General features: G+C 37.6%; 1 protein-coding gene across 3 annotated transcripts in view; it reads right to left on the bottom strand.

Moving 5' to 3' along the window:
• The window catches only part of MRPL1 (mitochondrial ribosomal protein L1), a 156,077-nt gene that overhangs the window by 66,356 nt on the left and 67,612 nt on the right, over positions 1 to 22,109 (bottom strand). For all 3 annotated transcript variants that reach the window (XR_008400696.1, XM_053703298.1, XM_053703297.1), the window contains 2 exons: positions 13,862 to 13,973; positions 2,532 to 2,632 (listed from right to left, as the gene is read on the bottom strand). Coding sequence is in view for 2 of the 3 variants with exons in the window: in XM_053703298.1 (XP_053559273.1) it covers positions 2,532 to 2,632; positions 13,862 to 13,973 (213 nt within the window). In the remaining variant the exon portion in view is untranslated. The remainder of the gene's footprint in view (positions 1 to 2,531; positions 2,633 to 13,861; positions 13,974 to 22,109) is intronic.

Consider the following 22,109-nt stretch of genomic DNA (forward strand, 5'->3'; position numbering starts at 1 on the left):
CTCTAGAAACCTATTTATAACTGTCCCTAATTGGCCACAGCGGAGTAGGTAACTTAAGTTACAGCATGGCAGCTCCCATTTTTTATAGACACTAAAACTTTACACTTATTTTGTTAATATTTAAACAGCTAATGAAACTTTAAAAAATACATCTAGATGTTATTCTCAGACAAATCTTTTCTTTGAATGCATCATTCTATCTAGCATTAATACTAGTGTTTAAAGGGACAGTATACACCAATTTTCATTTTACTGCATGTAATAGACACTACTATAGAGAATAATATGCACATATATAAATACATATAAAAATCCAGTATAAAACCTTTTAAAAAACTTACTTAGAAGCTCCCAATTTAGCACTGTTGATGAGGTTAGGCTGGGACATCCACTAAAAGGGACTGAGAGCAAACCCTCCCCCTGCATATGAAAAGACCCATTATACAAACAGAAGCAATCTGAAGTCTGTATACATCTAAATCTTTGGGGCTTGGTTAGGAGTCTGAAATCAGCGCAATGTTATTTAAAAATAAGCAAAACTTTACATTTTTACAAAAACACTCCAAGGTGGGCTATATTAATGGATCACCTACAAAACATTTATGCAAAGAAAAATCTAGTGTGCAATGTCCCTTTAGGAAGTGTATGGTCCTTTGAAGAGCTTTTTTTCTGGCAACAAATATAAAGGTACTGTATATATGTGATTAAAAAGAATGTACAAATTATGATGGCGGAGCTGCGTCTCCACATAACTGTAAACTTTTCAATTTATTTATAAATAAAGTTGTTATTCTCAAAAAGAAAAGAAAAAAGTATGTACAAATTATGGCATGAATAAGGGCTCAATGCCTGAAATGTCACCTGTATTTATTTATTTTAGTGTGGGGAAACCTGTTGGACTATGGAAGCTACTTTATCCAAGAAAGGTTAACCCTTCAGAAACAGGAATTCAGTAAACAATCACTTTCATGTCTTGGTAAAGGAAACAACCCTTAGAAAGAAGCCTGAAAATCTGAGGAAGAAGAGAATCATTAATTCCTGTCAGAAAAAAATAGATTCAAGAACCGGGGCGGAAGTGGGAACTGGTGGGTGGGTTGAGGAATTAGTATTGGGTAGGAGTAAATAGAAAACCCTTTCAGTACTGTTTAGATCAATGTGTCAAATTTCCATGTATGAAGACTGAAATGGGAAGGCCCTATAATTGGCCCTGTAAAACCTGTACATGGGGGGCATTTCTGCACTCGTGGGACTTTGCAGAATACAATTATGGGCGTTATATTACACAAAAACTTATAAGGATTATGATATTCACAATTAAAAAAAAATGTGTGCGTGTGTTTGGATAAAAATAAATGTTCTTAACTTCTCACACTTCCTAAAATTGTATTCATATTAAATTATAGTTCATATATAAATATTTGATGTCAAAAGAAAACCCTATTTGTCCTCTAAAAAAACTTTATATTATAAGTATTGGTGCACGTAATGTTTAAAAAGATAGCCAACACCTTTACTACCCATAGCCCAGCTTTGTACAACCAACATTGTTATATTAATTTACTTTATAAACCTTTAAACCTCTAAATTTCTGCCTGTTTGTAAGCCACTACAGACAGCCTCTTATCACATGCTTTTTTATTAGCTTATCACAAGAGATGTGAGCCGTATAGATAACATTGTGCTCTCTCCCATGGAGACGTGCATGACACTGCACAAATTGGCTAAAATGCAAGTCAATAGATAATAAATAAATAGCTATGTTATCAGGAGGCTGTCAAAAGAGGCTTAGATACAAGGTAATCACAGAAATCTCAAGAACGCATTTCGACTTCTGCACCCCATTATTAACGATAAAGGGCATTCACCAGGATACAAAAGTCTGAACCAGCTAAATGCTACATAATGATTACCAGTTTAGTAGCTAGTTTCTAATTGATGACAGCAGAAGAGATAAGATAAAGATAACGAAGAGGCTTTACAAGGGGCATATTGCTGGGCTGTTCTGGAAGAGCAAATGCATATTTTGCTATCAAAACAATAGTTTAGAGGCTTAAAAAGCATTGATTTTGCAATGCAGAATTTACTTTGAAAAAATAAAATATGCATATGTAATAAAAATTAATGAAATTATAGATCAGTGCATACTGCCCCCATCAACTCCCCCCAAAAAATACCATCAAGACCATAAATATTCTACCAAGTAAACAAATTTATACTGCAAATTCAAGCAGTAAATATAAGATATAGGAGTTCCCTTACAAACCGCAGATTAGAAACTATTTTCTATAAATGTATGTAAAGCTACATTTTTAAAATGACTTGAGGGGTCTGCATTCTTCTCCAGCTTAGACAGAAGCGGTTATCAGTAAACTATGTCTAGTATTGCAGGGCACATTCAAATAATTATAGAACGAGTATGTGGCAAGATTTTTGTGATCAGAAAATTCAGCCAGGAAACAGCTGCCTCCACCACGTGGTAATTTCTTCAGGAAATTGGCACTATAAAAATATTATATTTTTTTTGCACTTACTGTCGCTATTTTGGTCTGCACAAGACATTCTTTTTCTACTAGATACTCTGTGCCCGTTTTGAACAGCTCAAGCATCTTGGGAATGTCAACACCCACTGAACCTATTAAACAAGAGAAAGTTATAATAAAAAAAATATGTTTGAGGAAATGCTACTATATGATATACATACTAAATATATAACTTGTATATTTTTGTGTACGGCAACAGTCCCCAATTCTAAGAAATATTAATTCAAATTTAGTTTATATAATAGAATATATACAGCATATATATATATATATACCCAAATAACCACAAAATTGCAAACGTTCTGTGTACAAAATAAATTGTTAATAAGGATCAAACACTTTCATTTTTACAATTAACAACAGATGTAGTGCCCAAGACATGTAGACACTATCTACCTAGGTATCGCTACAACAAAGAAAACCATGACAACAGAACTTTATTTTAATAATACAAGTAAATTGTATGCTCATTCTGAATCATGAAAGAAAACAAATTTAAGTAACCAACATTTCATCTCTCTCATCTCTCTGAGGGTAGTGGCTAAACTGAAAATTTAAAGTGCACATTTTGCAGTAAAACAAGTAAGTTGTTTGCTGGGTTTTTTTTTTTACACAATCTATTTATTTTTACGTTTACTTTAAAGGGATATTAAACCAAAATGTTTTCTTTCATGATGCAGATAGAGCATGCAATTTTAAGAAATTTTCTAGTCGTCACCTATTATCAATTTTTCTTTGTTCTCTTGGTATCTTTATTTGAAAAAGCAAGAATGTAAGCTTAGGAGCCAACCCGTTTTGGGTTTAGCACCCTGGGTACTGCTTGCTGATTGTAAGCAAGCACTACCCAGGTACTGAATCAAAAATGGGCCAGCTCATAAGCTTACATTTAAATAAAGATACCAAGAGAATGAAGAAAAATTGATAATAGGCGTAAATTAGAAAGTTGCTTAAAATTGCCTGCTCTATCTAAATCATGAAAGAAAAAAAAATTGGGTTTCATATCCCTTAAACTAAAAAAATAATGCTTTCTATATTTTTATTTAACCCAAATAAAAACCATTCCTGGCTGCCACATTTAAATAAAAAAAAAAACTGTCATAGGGTTGTTCATTAATCACAACTCCCTCAATTGTGCCGTTTAGATACTTGTAGCCCATTACTGCACTGGATAAAGCTGCTGTATATTGCAGGGGAGCACGCTACATTTGTCTGAATGGCATGCCTGAGCGGGCAGTGATTAGTGAACAACTGTGTAAAGACATTTAAAAAAACAAAAAAACGCTGCACTAGCCAGAGGGTGTTTCATTTATAAATGTAGGACATTTGGATTGAATAAAAATATAGAAAGCATTATTTTTTATAAAGTAAGGCTCAATGTGCTAGATATTAGTTAAAGGGACAGTAAACCCAAATTTTTTATTGTTTTAAAAAGATAATCTCTTTATTACCCATTCCCCAGTTTTGCATAACCAACATTGTTATACTAATACAATATTTACGTCTGTGATTACCTTGTATCTAAACCTCTGCAGACTGCCCCCTTATTTCAGTTTTTCCTGACAGACTTGCATTTTAGCCAATCAGTGCTGACTCATAAATACCCCCATGAGAGTGAGCACAATGCTGTCTATATGACAAACTATATAAAAAACTAGCACTATCTAGCTGTGAAAAACTGTAAAAATACACAGGTTTTAATGGTTAATAAAGCAGTTTATGAGTCTACCAACATTTATCTTTCAACAAAGAATACCAAAAGAACAAAGCAATTTTGGAGCTAAAAGGAAACTGGAAAGTTGTTTAAAATTGAATGCCCTATCTGAATCAAACATTTCATTTTGACTTGACTGTCCTTTTAACTGTGCACATACTGCACAATTAAACATTTTAAAGTTTACTGCCCCGTACAAGGAAAATGAAACTAAAAAAATGTATTTCATGATTAAGATAACGCATGCAATTTAAAAAAAAAAAAACTTTCATATTACTTATACTACTTGCAGCTGCTGAATCTGCCTAGGTTTGCTCTTCAACAAATGATACCAATAGAACAAAGCTAATTTGACAACAGAACGAAACTAGAAAGAAAACGTTTTATGATGTATACAGTCTTTTTTTTTTTTTATTTAAACTAAAATCAACTCATCAAAGTAAGTTTTCTGTAATGTAAGCAGTGACCATTTAGATACTTTTATCTGCAAGGTGAAGACAAAAGCCAATCAGCATCATCAGTGGTGCGTTGAAAACATTGCTGCAATGTGATCTTGTGAGATTTCACCTTTATCTTAAAATATTTGACAATGATCTTAACACGGGAAATAATATGGGAAATAATATGACTGTATCTACTCATGCCAGATGCACTCTCCTTTGTAAGTGCCAGGACTGCCATCCTGATTGGATGTTTAAAGTTAATCTACAACATGATGTGGCTACTGAAGAAATTTTGATTTAACATTTTTCATATACAGCTGTTCCTGTGATATCTTTAGACAGCCAAGCCTATAGCTAACATGTCTCTTTAAGGCTTGCTTTATTTGTGGACAGCAACATGCGTTACTACAAGTATGAAAACATTTTTTATTTTCTCAGTACAGGCACACCAGTTTTATATATATATATATATACACACACACACATACACCGTATATATATATATATATATATATATACTGTATGTATATATATATATATATATACTGTATGTATATATATATATATATATATATATATAAATAAAAAATAATAAAAAAAATCTGTAATACATTTTACAAAACCAAGTCTTACATGCAACTAAGGGCAAAAGATCACTATTAAGTCCTTTTAATTCGGTGTGCCTCTTCATCTGAGGACTGTAGCACCCAAGGTGTAATAACGCGATATTTGAGAATGACTAATGTAGATAAAGATATGGAGCTTAGGATAAAAGGGTTGCCAGGTCCGCCAACAAATGCAAATGCCAGCCTCGTCAAGCACCCACCAGGCAATTAGTAAGGAGTAGTGGCCCTTTGTTTTAGCTGATAACAGGGCATTTGTTACTTTTGTGTGTGTATATCAGGGGTGTAGAAATGTTTTCAAAAAATCTACTTGTCCACGGGACTAAAGTGGTAGCCCAGTCTTCTTGTCCCTTATGACAATCTACTTGTCCTGACACGCGAATGTAATGGGACCAATATATTTATCACAGAGGGGTACTATCTACACCACCCAACAATTAAAACAATTTAAAATTAAATCCATAAGATATTTGTGTATAACTGTGTGTTTTGTGTGGGTGATTGTGGTGCATTTTCTCTTTAGATAATAGGTGTTGCTTTAAAGATTGAATCCCCTGTATTTAAGAGACCTTAAAGGGTAGAAGCTCTGTTAGTGCACCTGCATAAAAACTCTCTGGTGCGTAGTATTTATCTGCACTCTATGCTGTGAGGGCAGTGGCAAGTGGCGGTAGGCAGGGGTAATTGAGGGGATCCATGGGCAGTCTGTGGGCTCCAAAGAAGAGTGTTGGTATGCAATTTAAGGCACAATTTGTGCCCAGGTTTGTCAGCCCTGCACTAAACACTTCTGCTCCACAATCATACGCTCCTTTTAACTGTAGCGCACTCGTGTTCATGGCCCAATAGCGGAGTTTCTTTTTCCCAGTAGTTTGTGCTGCACGCTGCTGCTTGTCACACATGCATTGAGTACAAGGCACAGTAATGTGAACTTCAGGAACTGTAGTATCCCAGCAGTTCACATGCTGACTGACTTCTATGCCGCCCGCTGGGGAACTGACAAATTTATGCGCAATGGTCCCTCGATAGATGCAGCTCAGTGGTAATAAATTCATCATACAACATACTGTCTGTGCAATACGGCGCATACGCAAACTGCCAGATATGTTACGCACAATCACTGCTAAACGTACACTCTAATATTGGATAAACAAACTTAAAACTGTAACTCCCTTAGGCTTAAATAGAGAGTGGGATATGTCTTATTACTTTGAATAGTGGCTCTCTTAATTTGGTTCCCTCACTTATATATTCTATTTACTGTAATGTATAGTATCCCATCCTGGGACCACAACATATTGTTTCTAAACAATTAGTTTTGGTATATCCAAGTCTCTACATATCAGCAGAAGCGCCATTTATACATAATTCTTTACTCAATTTTTTACTTTAATCTTTTTTATGAGTGATCAAAAATACACTTCAGTGGGTTTCAAAATTATTGGTTCCCTTTCAATGTGATAATGACTTTTTTGCGATATATATTTATCTAAGGCAGCAAATACCATTAACATGCACACATATGCCCAATTGTGTATTTACATTATTTGATTCAAAAATGCCTTTGTTTAGTTTAAATACAAGCCATTTATTGCATTAGGTATAGTTTACCATTTAATTTATCAATGCATTAATGTACTTGAAGGATGTAATGTTTGGGCTGTTTAAACTTCTATGCATGTTATATTGATGTGCTTCAATATTTGGAGTTCGCTTTTCCTTTTCTCTTCCTTGTGTCTCCCTCTTTCTCTCCCTTAGTGTATAGGTTTTTGTGTACTGTCTTTTTAAATTTGTACATAGCCTGCTATTGGGTATGGCTCCTTTAAAAGGAAGGGGCCATACCATGAACACCTGTCCTATGATTAAGTGCCGTGTTTGGCACGAAACATGTTAGGATGTTCTGTCTGCTTAGCCTGCCTGTACCTTGCTTTTAAACCGTATCAATACATTTTGGATTTTTTACTTACTACACTGCTAGTGCAGCTGATTACCCTCTTTTCAGTTGTTGTTCCTGCGGCGGAACCGGACGCATTTTCGGCTTGCACCCCCTGTGGCTTCACACCTATTGTCTTCCCCCTGTGATTTCCGGTGGCGTCTACAGCCAGCGTCGGACTGGAGCGGCAGTTTTCATGGATGTTGTTGAGGAGTCTATCTGCACAGCTCAGCCAGCTTTAACGGATCTTTACAGTAAGTTACTTATATTACCTCCTTTGCTCTATGGCACGCCAAGTAATTTGGCTCCGGAAAAAAGGTACTTTCAGGTGTGGAGCAAGGTCTTGCATCACCTGTGGTGTTATTAGACAAAGTTATAATTTTTCAAGTTTTGTAACTAGGGAAAATTTTGTGGTTAATTTTTATGCCATTTGCAGAACTGAATTTGTCTATTTACTTGAATGTAGCATGTGTTCCCTCCAATACGTCGGACAAACGACGAGGGAGCTAAGATCTAGGGTTAGGGAGCATATCAATGATACCAAAAATTACAATAAGGACTCTGCCGTAGCGAGACATTTTAACCAGGTACACTTCACCCATGAGGCCCTGATCACAGTCACAGTGATAGATAAGGTAGAATCTCCAATCAGAGGGGGGAACAAATGTAAATTGTTACAGAAACGTGAGTTATACTGGATACACAAACTTAAAACTTTAACTCCCTTAGGCTTAAATAGAGAGTGGGATATGTCTTATTACTTTGAATAGTGGCTCTCTTAATTTGGTTCCCCCACTTATATATTTTATTTACTGTAATGTATAGTATCCCATCCTGGGACCACAACATATTGTTTCTAAACAATTAGTTTTGGTATATCCAAGTCTCTACACCGCTAGTGCAGCTGATTACCCTCTTTTCAATAATCGTGTACAATCTCCCCTCTAGTAATACTACATCGGTCCAACTGGAGAGTGACGAATACATTAAATACACTGATCTACCAACTCTATCAAAAGAAGAATCTTCACAATTAGAGGCTCCCATAGAATTGTCAGAGATACTGCAAGCCATAGAATCCCTATCAAACCAAAAAAGCCCAGGACCAGATGGTTTCTCCAACTCATATTATAAAACTTTCAAACAAATTTTAGCTCCGCAATTGGCCGAGTTATTTCAGACGATTGATGAGAACAACTCCTTTTCCCGGGACATTTTATCCACCCATATTACTTTAATCCATAAATCAGACAAACCCCCACACCTACCAGGTAGCTACCGCCCTATATCTTTAATTAATACAGACGCTAAAATATTATCCAATAGAATTAACAAACTCATGTCCCAACTTATTCATGTAGATCAAGCAGGTTTTATTCTGCGTCAGTAGGCCAGAGACAACACTATCAGAACGTTACACCTTATAGACCATGCAACAACTTCAAAAATTGAGTGAGTGCTGGTATATGAAGGGACTTAATAAAATAGAAGCTGAAAGCATTTTTCACAAAAAAATAAATGCCAAAACAAGGGGTCGCAATCTAAAGTTAGAGGGTAGCAGATCCAGGAGAAATTTAAGGAAGCATTTTTTTTTTACAGAAAGGGTGGTGGATTCATGGAATGAACTTCCATTTGAGGTGGTAAGCACAAAGACTGTAAAGGAATTTAAAAATGCCTGGGACATACATAAGGCTATCCTAAGGAAAAAGTAACATGTAATATGGGTAGACTTGATGGGCCTTTTTGGTTCTTATCTACCGTCAAATTCAATGTTTCTATCTACCGACGCGGAAAAAGCATATAATATGCTTAATTGGTCATACCTGCAGTCAGTTTTGAAGGGATTCGGCAAAAATATATAATAAACAGAATTTTTAGCTTGTATTGTAGTCCATCAGCAAAAGATTAAAGTTAACAGCACCTTTTCAGATTCCTTTCAGATTAACAATGGTACCCAACAAGGCTGCCCTCTTTCCCCTCTGTTTGCGCTGGCAATGGAGCCACTGGCGGTACATATCAGGCAAAACCAGGATATAAAAGGTATACCCATAGGACCCAATGTTTATAAAATAAGCCTATACGCAGACGATATTCTGTTAACTCTTATTGAACCCACTAGCGATCCCACACCTATTAAAGGAATTCCACAGATTTGGCACAATATCACATTTCAATATCAACAATCAAAAATCCAATATTCTCAATATAAACATGAATCTAAAACAGTTTGAAGATCTCTCTAAGATTTGCCCTTATCAATTACGAAAAGACCACATTAAATATTTAGGCATTAACCTTACCCCTAAAATCCCCTCGCTCTTCACAGCTACTTACCTGCCACTGCTTAAAAAATCCAAACAGACAGTTAAAGATGGCAATCCAAACCCTTCTCATGCTGGGGTAGAATTCAAGTAGTCAAAATGTCCATCCTGCCTCGCATACTGTATGTATTACAAACAGTTCCTATTAGCCTTCTGCTTGCATATATAGTCCAATTACAGTCTACCCTCAACAAATTTATATGGAGTGGTGGAAAGCCTAGAGTAGCAAAACAAACCTTATACCGATCAAAACAATGCGTCGGGTTAGGTATCCCATGTATATTAAGATACTACCAGGCAAACACACTACAGCGTATTCTAGATTGGCACTCTGGACACAAAGTTAAAGCTTGGCTGCCCCTGGATTCTCGTCTACTCCAGATCCCACAAGTCGGCCCTCTGTGTTGGCTACCACCATCCTACCGACCGATTGCGGAAAAAATATCTCCTCTCTATAAACATATATTTCACTCTTGGGACAATATCATATGACCTATCAAATATCCCCAACGGTACTTCCACCCACTGGTTAAAACACTCACAACTGTAACATCTTTTGGCTACATCTCCACATAAACGCTTGCTCCTCCGTCCTCTCACCTTTTTTGAAACCCTATGCAATAACGGTAAAGCTTTAAAAGGGTATCTAGCCATATCTAGGAGAATATTTGATGAATGCGTACACAAAAACCTACCCAAATCTACACAGAATTGGTCGAAGGAACTAGCTATGGACATCCCCCCAAACAATAAATCCACTTAGACCATAACTATTGAACTCCCTACTCTCCCCCGATGCCCTCTTCCCCCCCCACACACACTTTCTCCCTCTCCCCATTGACCGGCATAACCTTTTTCCCACCACTACTTCTTTATTTCTCTACTTTTCTTTGACTCTTTTTACTTTATTATTCTCTTTACATAAACGGCATCAGCGATATCAAGATATGTGACAAAATGTTCATTGTATATTGTATAATATTGCAGTTTTTGAATCGATGACAAACTACAGATTTATGTAATGGACCCCGCCTACAATACGGGCTGTATTGGTTTGATATTAAAAATCTTTAATAAAAAGAATAAGATAAAAGCAATCATTTTGACACATAAAAACAATCGCCACTGTAGCTGCGTATATACAGCTATACTCAAATTCGTAACTATCTAGTATCCATGTGTAACATATTGCCCCTCATACATGTCTGTTCCAATTGATATAGCATGCTAAGCTGCTCCTGTCACCAGATTAACAAATCCTTTGAATGTACATATTATTAACATGATATTCTCCTTTCCATTAGTGCTAAACAGCACCCATATACTGTCCCTTGTACACACAAACCCGCAGCTTGAGCTGCACGGCAGGGTATTTTATGACTATGATTGGAATAGCAATCGTTTTGACACATAATAATAATCGCCATTGTAGCTGCTTATACACGCCCACTAATGGCGTGTCTTTGACGTTGCATGCATACGACGACCCTCACAATCTACTCTGGTGGAGACACTGTAAACACTACACAGCTAGACCAATCTAGCTTCCTCGCCTGCATACATTAATAACGGTAAGATTACGGGGTCAACATAGTACTGCTACGCATCATGACACGCAGTGGGCTGCACTTATATCCCTATATGTCCCATCATCTAATATAGCACACTCCTGTTACACGCTTTCAGTAAATTACACCTGGAATCACTATCTAGAATGCACATATCTCTCTTTATGTTTGGGTGATCTTTTCACTTTGTGTTAATTAAATTGCACTTTGCTGATCAGCTAATTTTTCAGTTGTGTAAACTCAGGTTGTTGATGTTGTTATTATGTTTTATATATCACTATGACAACCCTTTGGCGGCTTTTTTGTTGGGGGAGAGAACGAATACCGTTTATAAATCTGCTTGTTTGTTTCACTATTGTTGGTCTGTTGACGGGGTTAACACTCCGAAACGTCACTATGGATTAAAATCTGATAACACTTGATAAAACCAGTGAGTACTTTGTTTATATAAATATATATATATATATATATCTCTATATATATATATATATATACACCCTGTTCCAAATTAGTATGCCAATGATATCTTTCTCATTTACCTAAATAATTGATGTAAACAACAGTCAGCATAATTCTCATGTTATCAACTATTAAGAGTACAATTCAAATTGTATTGAACAAACCTCCTAATGATAACAGTATTTTTTTTTTAATAAAAAACTTACAATGCACTGTTCCAACTTATTATGCACAGTAAGTTTCAAAACACTTTACAGGTTGTAAAGAACTGAAAATGTTCATTTGTTGTGTTTGCAGCATATTTACTGAAATCAAAAGCTATTTCAATCAAACTTCGAACAACATTTTAACTTTTTAAACATTTTAACAGGTCATGTTACATTTTAACATAGGACCCCTTATTTGATAGCAGCTTCACAAGTCTTGCATCCATTGAACTTGTGAGTTTTCGGACAGTTTCTGCTTGAATTTGTTTGCAAGATGTCAGAATAGCCTCCCAGAGCTTCTGTTTGGATGTAAACTGCCTCCCACCCTCATAGATCTTTTTGCTTGAGGATGCTCCAAAGGTTCTCAATAGGATTGAGGTCAGGGGAGGATGGAGACCACAACATGACTTTCTCTCCTTTTATCCCCATAGCAGCCATTGATGCAGAGGTATTCTTTGCAGCATGAGATGGTGCATTGTCATGCATGAAGATTATTTTATTATGGAAAGCATAGTTCTTCCTTCTATACCAGGGAAAGAAGTGGTCAGTCAGGAACTCCACATACTTTGCAGAGGTCATATTTACACCTTCGGGGACCCTAAAGGGGCTGAACAGCTCTCTTCCCATGATTCCGGCCAAAACATGACTCCACCACTGCCTTGCTGACATTGCAGCCTTGTTGGAACAGGGTGGCCGCCCACCAACCATCCACTACTCCAATTATCTGGACCATCCAGGGTTGCACGGCACTCATCAGTGAACAGGACTGTTTGAAAATTAGTCTACATGTATTTTTCTACCCAATGCAGCCGTTTCTGCTTGTGAGCACTGGTTAGTGGTGGCCGAATGGAAGGTTTATGCACAGTTGCAAGAATCTGGAGGACTCTACACCTTGATGTCCGTGGGACTCCAGAGGCACCAGCAGCTTCAAATATCTGTTTGCTGCTATGTAATGGTATTTTAGCAGCTGCTCTCTTGATCCAATGCATGGATCTGGCAGAAATCTTCCTCAATGTGCCTTTATCTGCACGAACCTGTCTGTCCTCTGAATCAGCCACAAATCTCTTAATAGTGCGATGATCACGCTTAAGTTTTCAAGAAATATCTAATGTTTTCATACCTCGTCCAAGGCATTGAACTATTTCACTCTTTTCGGCAGCAGAGAGATCCTTTTTCTTTCCCATATTGCTTGAAAATGGTGCTCTGCTTAATAATGTGGAACACCCTCCTTTAGTAGTTTTTCCTTTAATTGGGCTCACCTGGCAATCTAATTATCACAGGTGTCCGAGATTGTTTTCAGTGATCATAAATAATCTTTGTGACACTGAAATAGAATTTGCATAATATTTTGGAACAGGGTATATATATATATATATATATATATATATATATATATATATATATATATATATATATATACACACACACACACATATATATATATATACACACACAATTATATATACATTGTAAAATAGTATATTTATGTATTTTAAATAAGTTTATTAAAATTAAAGTGTTAACTTTTAGCATGTCCTTTTCTTTTTAGGAAGAACATTTTGTAAAGGGATATTAAAATCCCATAGAAGAGAATAGCGGCAGCTTTTTCATTTTACAATAGTTTAGTTAAACATTGCACAATGTAAAATATGCTTTTAAAACAAAATAAGCTTTTTTTGACAATGTATATGTATAGCCGCTACAAGTTCGCACTGTACTGAGCGTGTTTAGCTTTAATGTTGCAAATGCACTATATACCAAACTGTAGCACCAGTGGCAGAGAACCCTCGCCTCCCACAGTGAAGTGTAGTGAAACTGCCTTCTAACCGTGATTATATCACATGCAATCTTGTTTGCAAAGTGGAGGGGGCGTCCACTAGAAATGCTTGTGCAATGATAAATGCTGACAGCGTATGCTGTCTGCATTTAGCGATGTCCGCTCGACATTTAGTAAATCTACCCCATTACATTTTCTACCTTTCAGTTCATTCATTTAATGATTGCTAAAAGTGTAAAATATCTTTTAAATATCTGATAGTAGATGTGACATAATATAACATTACCTCTCTTGCTTTTTGGAAATTTCTTCCTCAGTTTGCTTTTTAGAACATTCAACTTTGGCAGAATTTCAGGAGTAGCTACATAGAAATCAACTTCAATCTCGTCATCCAGAATCTGCAAAGACCAGATCTCAGTTTAGTTTCCATCATATATTACAGTTTATACTAAGCGATTAATGATGTTTGTCAGTTATGAAATATCATGAACCTAACATGAAACTTGAACTAGATGGTTCTATAAAATCTAACAACTCCAACAAACATTAAAACGTGAAGAATAAGTGTAGAGAAAGGTAAATTGATAGTTCTACCTGTCTTACCATCGTTTATGGAAAACAATAAGCAGCTAGGGAAAATTAAGTTATACACTGTGCAGACACTGCTGCCATATAGTGTGTGACATATTTGTCAAATTTGCTATAAGAACAAAGTACATGTTATGATAAAGGGAAACCGTTTGTTTTTCTGTTTTTTTTTTAACATAGGCTCTATCTTAATTATAAAAAGTAAAATGTTATGGCTTTATTACCTTTACGCTGAGTAGTGCTAAGAAAGACCCAAAACGCTCATGTGTGTCCACATTTCACACTTTTGCAGAAAAACAAAATTTATGCTTACCTGATACATTTCTTTCTTTCCGGACATGGAAAGTCCACAACCTTATTGCAATTACTAGTGGGATATTCAACTCCTTCCCTTACCCATAATCCCCAGTCATTCAGCTGAAGGAAAATGGAAAAAGAAGAAACACAAGGGTGAAAAGGTGCCTGAGGTTTACTCAAAAAAAAAAAAAAAAAAAGAAGAAGAAGAAGGGGTCGTGGACTTTCCATATCCGGAGATAAAGAAATTTATCAGGTAAGCATACATTTTGTTTTCTTTCCTATGACATGGAGAGTCCACGACATCATTCAAATTACTAGTGGGAACCAATACACAAGCTAGAGAAGTCACCACTGCTTGAAGAACCTTTCTCCCAAAAGAAGCCTCAGCCAAGGCAAAAGTATTAAATTTGTAGAATTTGGAAAAAGTATGCAGAGAGGACCATGTTGCCGCCTTGCAAATCTGTTCCACAGAAGCTTCATTTTTTTAAAGCCCAAGAAGAGGAGACAGCCCTAGTGGAATGAGCCATAATTCTCTCAGGAGGCTGCTGTCCAGCAGTCAGAGAAAACAACAATCAGGGCAGAAGATTGCCGAAAATGCTTAGTAGCGTGTAAGTAAAACTTTAGAGCGCACACAACATCCAAGTTATGCAAAAGATGTTCCTTATGTGAAGAATTAGGATGAGGAGGAGGATTAGGACAAAAAGAAGGGACAACAATTTCCTGATTAATGTTTTGATCCGAAACCACCTTAGGGAGAAACCCCAATTTAGTACGAAGGACCGCCTTATCTGCATGAAAGATAAGGTACGGGAATCACACTGCAGAGCTGAAAGCTCAGAAACTCTGCGAGCGGAAGAAATAGCAAGGAGAAACAAAACCTTCCAAGATAACAATTTTATATCAACAACATGCATCGGCTCAAACGGAGCCTGCTGCAAAACTTTAAAGGGACACTAAACCCAATTTTTTTCTTGCATGATTCAGATAGAGCATGCAATTTTATGCAACTTTCTAATTTACTCCTATTATCAATTTTTTTTCGTTCTCTTGCTATCTTTATTTTAAAAGCAGTAAAGTGATGCATAGGAGCCGGCCCATTTTTGGTTGAGAACCTGGGTTATGCTTGCTTATTGGTGGGTAAATGTAAGCCTCCAATAAGCAAGCACTATCCATGGTGATGGACCTAAAATGGGCTGGCTGCTTAGATTTACATTCCTGCTTTTAAAATAAAGAGAGCAAGAGAACAAAGAAAAATGTATAATAGGAGTAAATTAGAAAATTGCCTAAAATTCCATGCTCTATCTGAATCATGAAAGAAAAAAATTGGGTTCAGTGTCCCTTTAAGAACTAGATTAAGGCACCAAGGACGAGCAACAGGTTTAAACACAGGCCTGATTCTGACCAGGGCCTGTACAAAAGCTTGAACACCTGGTAAGTCTGCCAGACGTTTGTGCAAAAGGATAGATAGTGCAGGAATCTGACCCTTCAAAGTACTGACTGACAAACCTTTCTCCAGGCCATCCTGAACAAAAGATAAAATACGGGAAATCCTCACCCGGCTCCAGGAGAAACCCTTAGATCCGTACCAATAAAGATATTTATGACATATCTTATGATAAATCTTGTGGGTAACAGGTTTGTGAGCCTGAAGCATAGTATCAATGACCGCTTCAGAAAAACCACATCTAGACAGAACTAGGCGTTCAATCTCCAAGCAGTCAGCTTCAGAGAATCTAGATTTGGATGGAAAAATGGACCCTGAATTAGAAGGTCCTTACTGAGCGTTAACCTCCAAGGTGGATGAGATTACATCTTTACCAGATCCGCATACCAGATCCTGCGAAGCCAAACAGAAGTTATTAGAATCACAGATGCTCTCTCCTGTTTGGTACGAGCAATGACTCATGGAAGGAGAGCAAACGGAGGAAAAAGGTATGTTAGCCCGAAATCCCAAGGGACCGCCAGAGCATCTATTAGGGTGGCCTGAGGATCTCTTGACCTTGAACTGTACTTTGGAAGCTTGGCGTTTTGAGAAGATGCCATCAGATCCAACTCTGGAACCCCCCACATGAGGGTTAACCTGGAGAACACCTCCAGATGGAGAGCTCACTCCCCGGGATGAAAAGTCTGTCTGCTCAGAAAATCCACTTCCTAATTGTCCACTCCTGGAATGTGGATGGCAAATAGAAGACAATTGTGAGCTTCCACCCACTGCAGAATGCGTGTCACCTCCTTAATGGCCAAGGAACTCCGAGTTACTCCCTAGGGGTTGATGTAAGCCACTGAGGTGATGTTGTCCGACTGGAATCTGATAAACTGGACTAAAGATAATTGAGGCCAAGCTGACAGGGCATTGAAGATTGCTCTCAACTCCAAGATGTTTATGGGAGAGAAGACTTCTCCCGAGTCCACAGGCCGTGAGCTTTCAGAGAACCCCAAACAGCTCCCCAGCCCGATAGGCTGGCGTCCATAGTTACAATCACCCAGGAAGGTCTCAGGAAGCAAGTGCCCAGAGACAGATGATCCTGAGAAATCCACTATGAGAGAGTCTCTTGTTAGGGGTCCAGATTTATCCTTTGTGACAAATCAGAATGGTCTCTGTTCCATTGATGAAGCATGCAAAGTTGTAGCGGTCTCAAATGGAACCGAGCAAAGGAAATAATGTCCATGGAAGCCATCATCAGACCAATCACCTCCATGCATTGAGCCACTGATGGACAAAAGGCAGACTGGAGGGAAAGGCTTGGATATTCTGACGTCCGTCACAAAAAACTTCATGGACAGAGAATCTATGATTGTCCCTAGGAAAATCACTCATGTAGATGGCACTAGAGAACTCTTCTCTAGATTCACTTTCCATCCGTGGGAACGTAGAAAGGACAACAACATCTCTGTATGAGATTTTGCTAGATGAAAAGATGATGCCTGAACCAGGATGTCGTCTAGATAAGGCGCAACCACAATTCCCTGGGATCTGATCACTGCCAACAGAGCTCCCAGAACCTTTGTAAATATTATGGGAGCTGTGGCAAGACCAAAACGCAAGTGCAATAAACTGGAAATGTTTTTACAAAAACATAATTTATGTAAGAACTTACCTGATAAATTCATTTCTTTCATATTAGCAAGAGTCCATGAGCTAGTGACGTATGGGATATACATTCCTACCAGGAGGGGCAAAGTTTCCCAAACCTCAAAATGCCTATAAATACACCCCTCACCACACCCACAAATCAGTTTAACGAATAGCCAAGAAGTGGGGTGATAAGAAAAAAGTGCGAAAGCATAAAAACTAAGGAATTGGAATAATTGTGCTTTATACAAAAAAATCATAACCACCACAAAAAAGGGGTGGGCCTCATGGACTCTTGCTAATATGAAAGAAATTAATTTATCAGGTAAGTTCTTACATAAATTATGTTTTCTTTCATGTAATTAGCAAGAGTCCATGCGCTAGTGACGTATGGGATAATGACTCCCCAAGATGTGGATCTTTCCACGCAAGAGTCACTAGAGAGGGAGGGATAAAATAAAGACAGCCAATTCCGCTGAAAAATAATCCACACCCAAAATAAAGTTTAAATTATAAGCAGAAGATTCAAACTGAAACAGCTGCCTGAAGTACTTTTCTACCAAAAACAGCTTCAGAAGAAGAAAACACATCAAAATGGTAGAATTTAGTAAAAGTATGCAAAGAAGACCAAGTTGCTGCTTTGCAAATCTGATCAACCGAAGCCTCATTCCTAAACGCCCAGGAAGTAGAAACTGACCTAGTAGAATGAGCTGTAATCCTTTGAGGCGGAGTTTTACCCGACTCGACATAAGCATGATGAAATAAAGATTTCAACCAACATGCCAAAGAAATGGCAGAGGCCTTCTGACCTTTCCTAGAACCGGAAAAGATAACAAATAGACTAGAAGTCTTTCGGAAATTCTTAGTAGCTTCAACATAATATTTCAAAGCTCTAACAACATCCAAAGAATGCAATGATCTCTCCTTAGAATTCTTAGGATTAGGACAGAATGAAGGAACCACAATTTCTCTACTAATGTTGTTAGAATTCACAACCTTAGGTAAAAATTTAAAAGAAGTTCGCAACACCGCCTTATCCTGATGAAAAATCAGAAAAGGAGACTCACAAGAAAGAGCAGATAATTCAGAAACTCGTCTGGCAGAAGAGATAGCCAAAAGGAACAAAACTTTCCAAGAAAGTAATTTGATGTCCAACGAATGCATAGGTTCAAACGGAAGAGCTTGAAGAGCCCCCAGAACCAAATTCAAACTCCAAGGAGGAGAAATTGACTTAATGACAGGTTTTATACGAACCAAAGCTTGTACAAAACAATGAAAATCAGGAAGATTAGCAATCTTTCTGTGAAAAAGAACAGAAAGAGCAGAGATTTGTCCTTTCAAGGAATTTGCAGACAAACCTTTATCCAAACCATCCTGAAGAAATTGTAAAATTCTCGGAATTCTAAAAGAATGCCAGGAAAAATGATGAGAAAGACACCAAGAAATATAAGTCTTCCAGACTCTATAATATATCTCCCTAGATACAGATTTACGAGCCTGTAACATAGTATTAATCACAGAGTCAGAGAAACCTCTTTGACTAAGAATCAAGCGTTCAATCTCCATACCTTTAAATTTAAGGATTTGAGATCCTGATGGAAAAAAGGACCTTGCAACAAAAGGTCTGGTCTTAACGGAAGAGTCCACGGTTGGCAAGAGGCCATCCGGACAAGATCCGCATACCAAAACCTGTGAGGCCATGCTGGAGCTACCAGCAGAACAAACGAGCATTCCTTCAGAATCTTGGAGATTACTCTTGGAAGAAGAACTAGAGGCGGAAAGATATAGGCAGGATGATACTTCCAAGGAAGTGACAATGCATCCACTGCTTCCGCTTGAGGATCCCTGGATCTGGACAGATACCTGGGAAGTTTCTTGTTTAGATGAGAGGCCATCAGATCTATTTCTGGAAGTCCCCACATTTGAACAATCTGAAGAAATACCTCTGGGTGAAGAGACCATTCGCCCGGATGTAAAGTTTGGCGGCTGAGATAATCCGCTTCCCAATTGTCTATACCTGGGATATGAACCGCAGAAACTAGACAGGAGCTGGATTCCGCCCATACCAGAATTCGAGATACTTCCTTCATAGCCAGAGGACTGTGAGTCCCTCCTTGATGATTGATGTATGCCACAGTTGTGACATTGTCTGTCTGAAAACAAATGAACGATTCTCTCTTTAGAAGAGGCCATGACTGAAGAGCTCTGAAAATTGCACGGAGTTCCAAAATATTGATCGGTAATCTCACCTCCTGAGATTCCCAAACCCCTTGTGCTGTCAGAGACCCCCAAACAGCTCCCCAACCTGTCAGACTTGCATCTGTTGAAATTACAGTCCAGGTCGGAAGAACAAAAGAAGCCCCCTGAACTAAACGATGGTGATCTGTCCACCACATCAGAGAGTGTCGTACAATCGGTGTTAAAGATATTAATTGAGATATCTTTGTGTAATCCCTGCACCACTGGTTCAGCATACAGAGCTGAAGAGGTCGCATGTGAAAACGAGCAAAGGGGATCGCGTCCGATGCTGCAGTCATAAGACCTAGAATTTCCATGCATAAAGCTACCGAAGGGAATGATTGTGACTGAAGGTTTCTACAAGCTGATATCAACTTTAGACGTCTCTTGTCTGTCAAAGACAGAGTCATGGACACTGAATCTATCTGAAAACCTAAAAAGGTTACCCTTGTCTGAGGAATCAATGAACTTTTTGGTAAATTGATCCTCCAACCATGATCTTGAAGAAACAACACAAGTCGATTCGTATGAGATTCTGCTAAATGTGAAGACTGAGCAAGTACCAAGATATCGTCAAAATAAGGAAATACCACAATACCCTGTTCTCTGATTACAGACAGAAGGGCACCGAGAATCTTTGTAAAAATTCTTGGGGCTGTAGCTAGGCCAAACGGTAGAGCCACAAACTGGTAATGCTTGTCTAGGAAAGAGAATCTCAGAAACTGATAGTGATCTGGATGAATCGGAATATGCAGATATGCATCCTGTAAATCTATTATGGACATATAATGCTCTTGCTGAACAAAAGGCAGGATAGTCCTTACAGTTACCATTTTGAATGTTGGTATCCTTACATAACGATTCAATATTTTTAGATCCAGAACTGGTCTGAAGGAATTCTCCTTCTTTGGTACAATGAAGAGATTTGAATAAAACCCCAGCCCCTGTTCCAGAACTGGAACTGGTATAATTACTCCAGCCAACTCTAGATCTGAAACACATTTCAGAAATGTTTGAGCCTTCGCTAGGTTTACTGGGACACGGGAAAGAAAAAATCTCTTTGCAGGAGGCCTTATCTTGAAGCCAATTCTGTACCCTTTTGAAACGATGTTCTGAATCCAGAGATTGTGAACAGAATTGAACCAAATTTCTTTGAAAAAACGTAATCTGCCCCCTACCAGCTGAGCTGGAATGAGGGCCGCGCCTTCATGTGGACTTGGGAGCTGGCTTTGGTTTTCTAAAAGGCTTGGATTTATTCCAGACTGGAGATGGTTTCCAAACTGATACCGCTCCTGAGGATGAAGGATCAGGCTTTTGTTCCTTGTTGTGACGAAAGGAACGAAAACAATTATTAGACCTAAATTTACCTTTAGATTTTTTATCCTGTGGTAAAAAAGTTCCTTTCCCTCCAGTAACAGTTGAGATAATAGAATCCAACTGAGAACCAAATAATTTATTTTCCCTGGAAAGAAAGGGAAAGCAGAGTAGACTTAGAAGACACATCAGCATTCCAAGTTTTAAGCCATAAAGCTCTTCTAGCTAAAATAGCTAGAGACATATACCTGACATCAACTCTAATGATATCAAAGATGGCATCACAAATAAAATTATTAGCATGTTGTAGAAGAATAATAATGCTATGAGAATTATGATCTGTTACTTGTTGCGCTAAAGCTTCTAACCAAAAGGTTGAAGCTGCAGCAACATCCGCTAAAGATATAGCAGGTCTAAGAAGATTACCTGAACACAAGTAAGCTTTTCTTAGAAAGGATTCAATTTTCCTATCTAAAGGATCCTTAAAGGAAGTACCATCTGCCGTAGGAATAGTAGTACGCTTAGCAAGAGTAGAGACAGCCCCATCAACCCTAGGGATTTTGTCCCAAAATTCTAATCTGTCAGATGGCAGAGGATATAATTGCTTAAAATGTTTAGAAGGAGTAAAAGAATTACCCAAATTATTCCATTCCCTGGAAATTACTTCAGAAATAGCACCAGGGACAGGAAAAACTTCTGGAATAACTACAGGAGATTTAAAAACCTTATCTAAACGTTTAGATTTAGTATCAAGAGGACTAGAATCCTCAATCTCTAATGCAATTAGGACTTCTTTAAGTAAAGAACGAATAAATTCAATTTTAAATAAATATGAAGATTTATCAGCATCAACCTCTGAGACAGAATCCTCTGAATCAGAAGAACCAATATCAGTATCAGAATGATGATGTTCATTTAAAAATTCATCTGAAAAATGAGAAGCTTTAAAAGACTTTTTACGTTTACTAGAAGGAGGAATAACAGACATAGCCTTCTTAATGGATTTAGAAACAAAATCTCTTAT

The sequence above is a fragment of the Bombina bombina genome, chromosome 2, assembly GCF_027579735.1.
Source record: "Bombina bombina isolate aBomBom1 chromosome 2, aBomBom1.pri, whole genome shotgun sequence".
In the NCBI taxonomy this organism is placed as follows: Eukaryota; Metazoa; Chordata; class Amphibia; order Anura; family Bombinatoridae; genus Bombina; species Bombina bombina.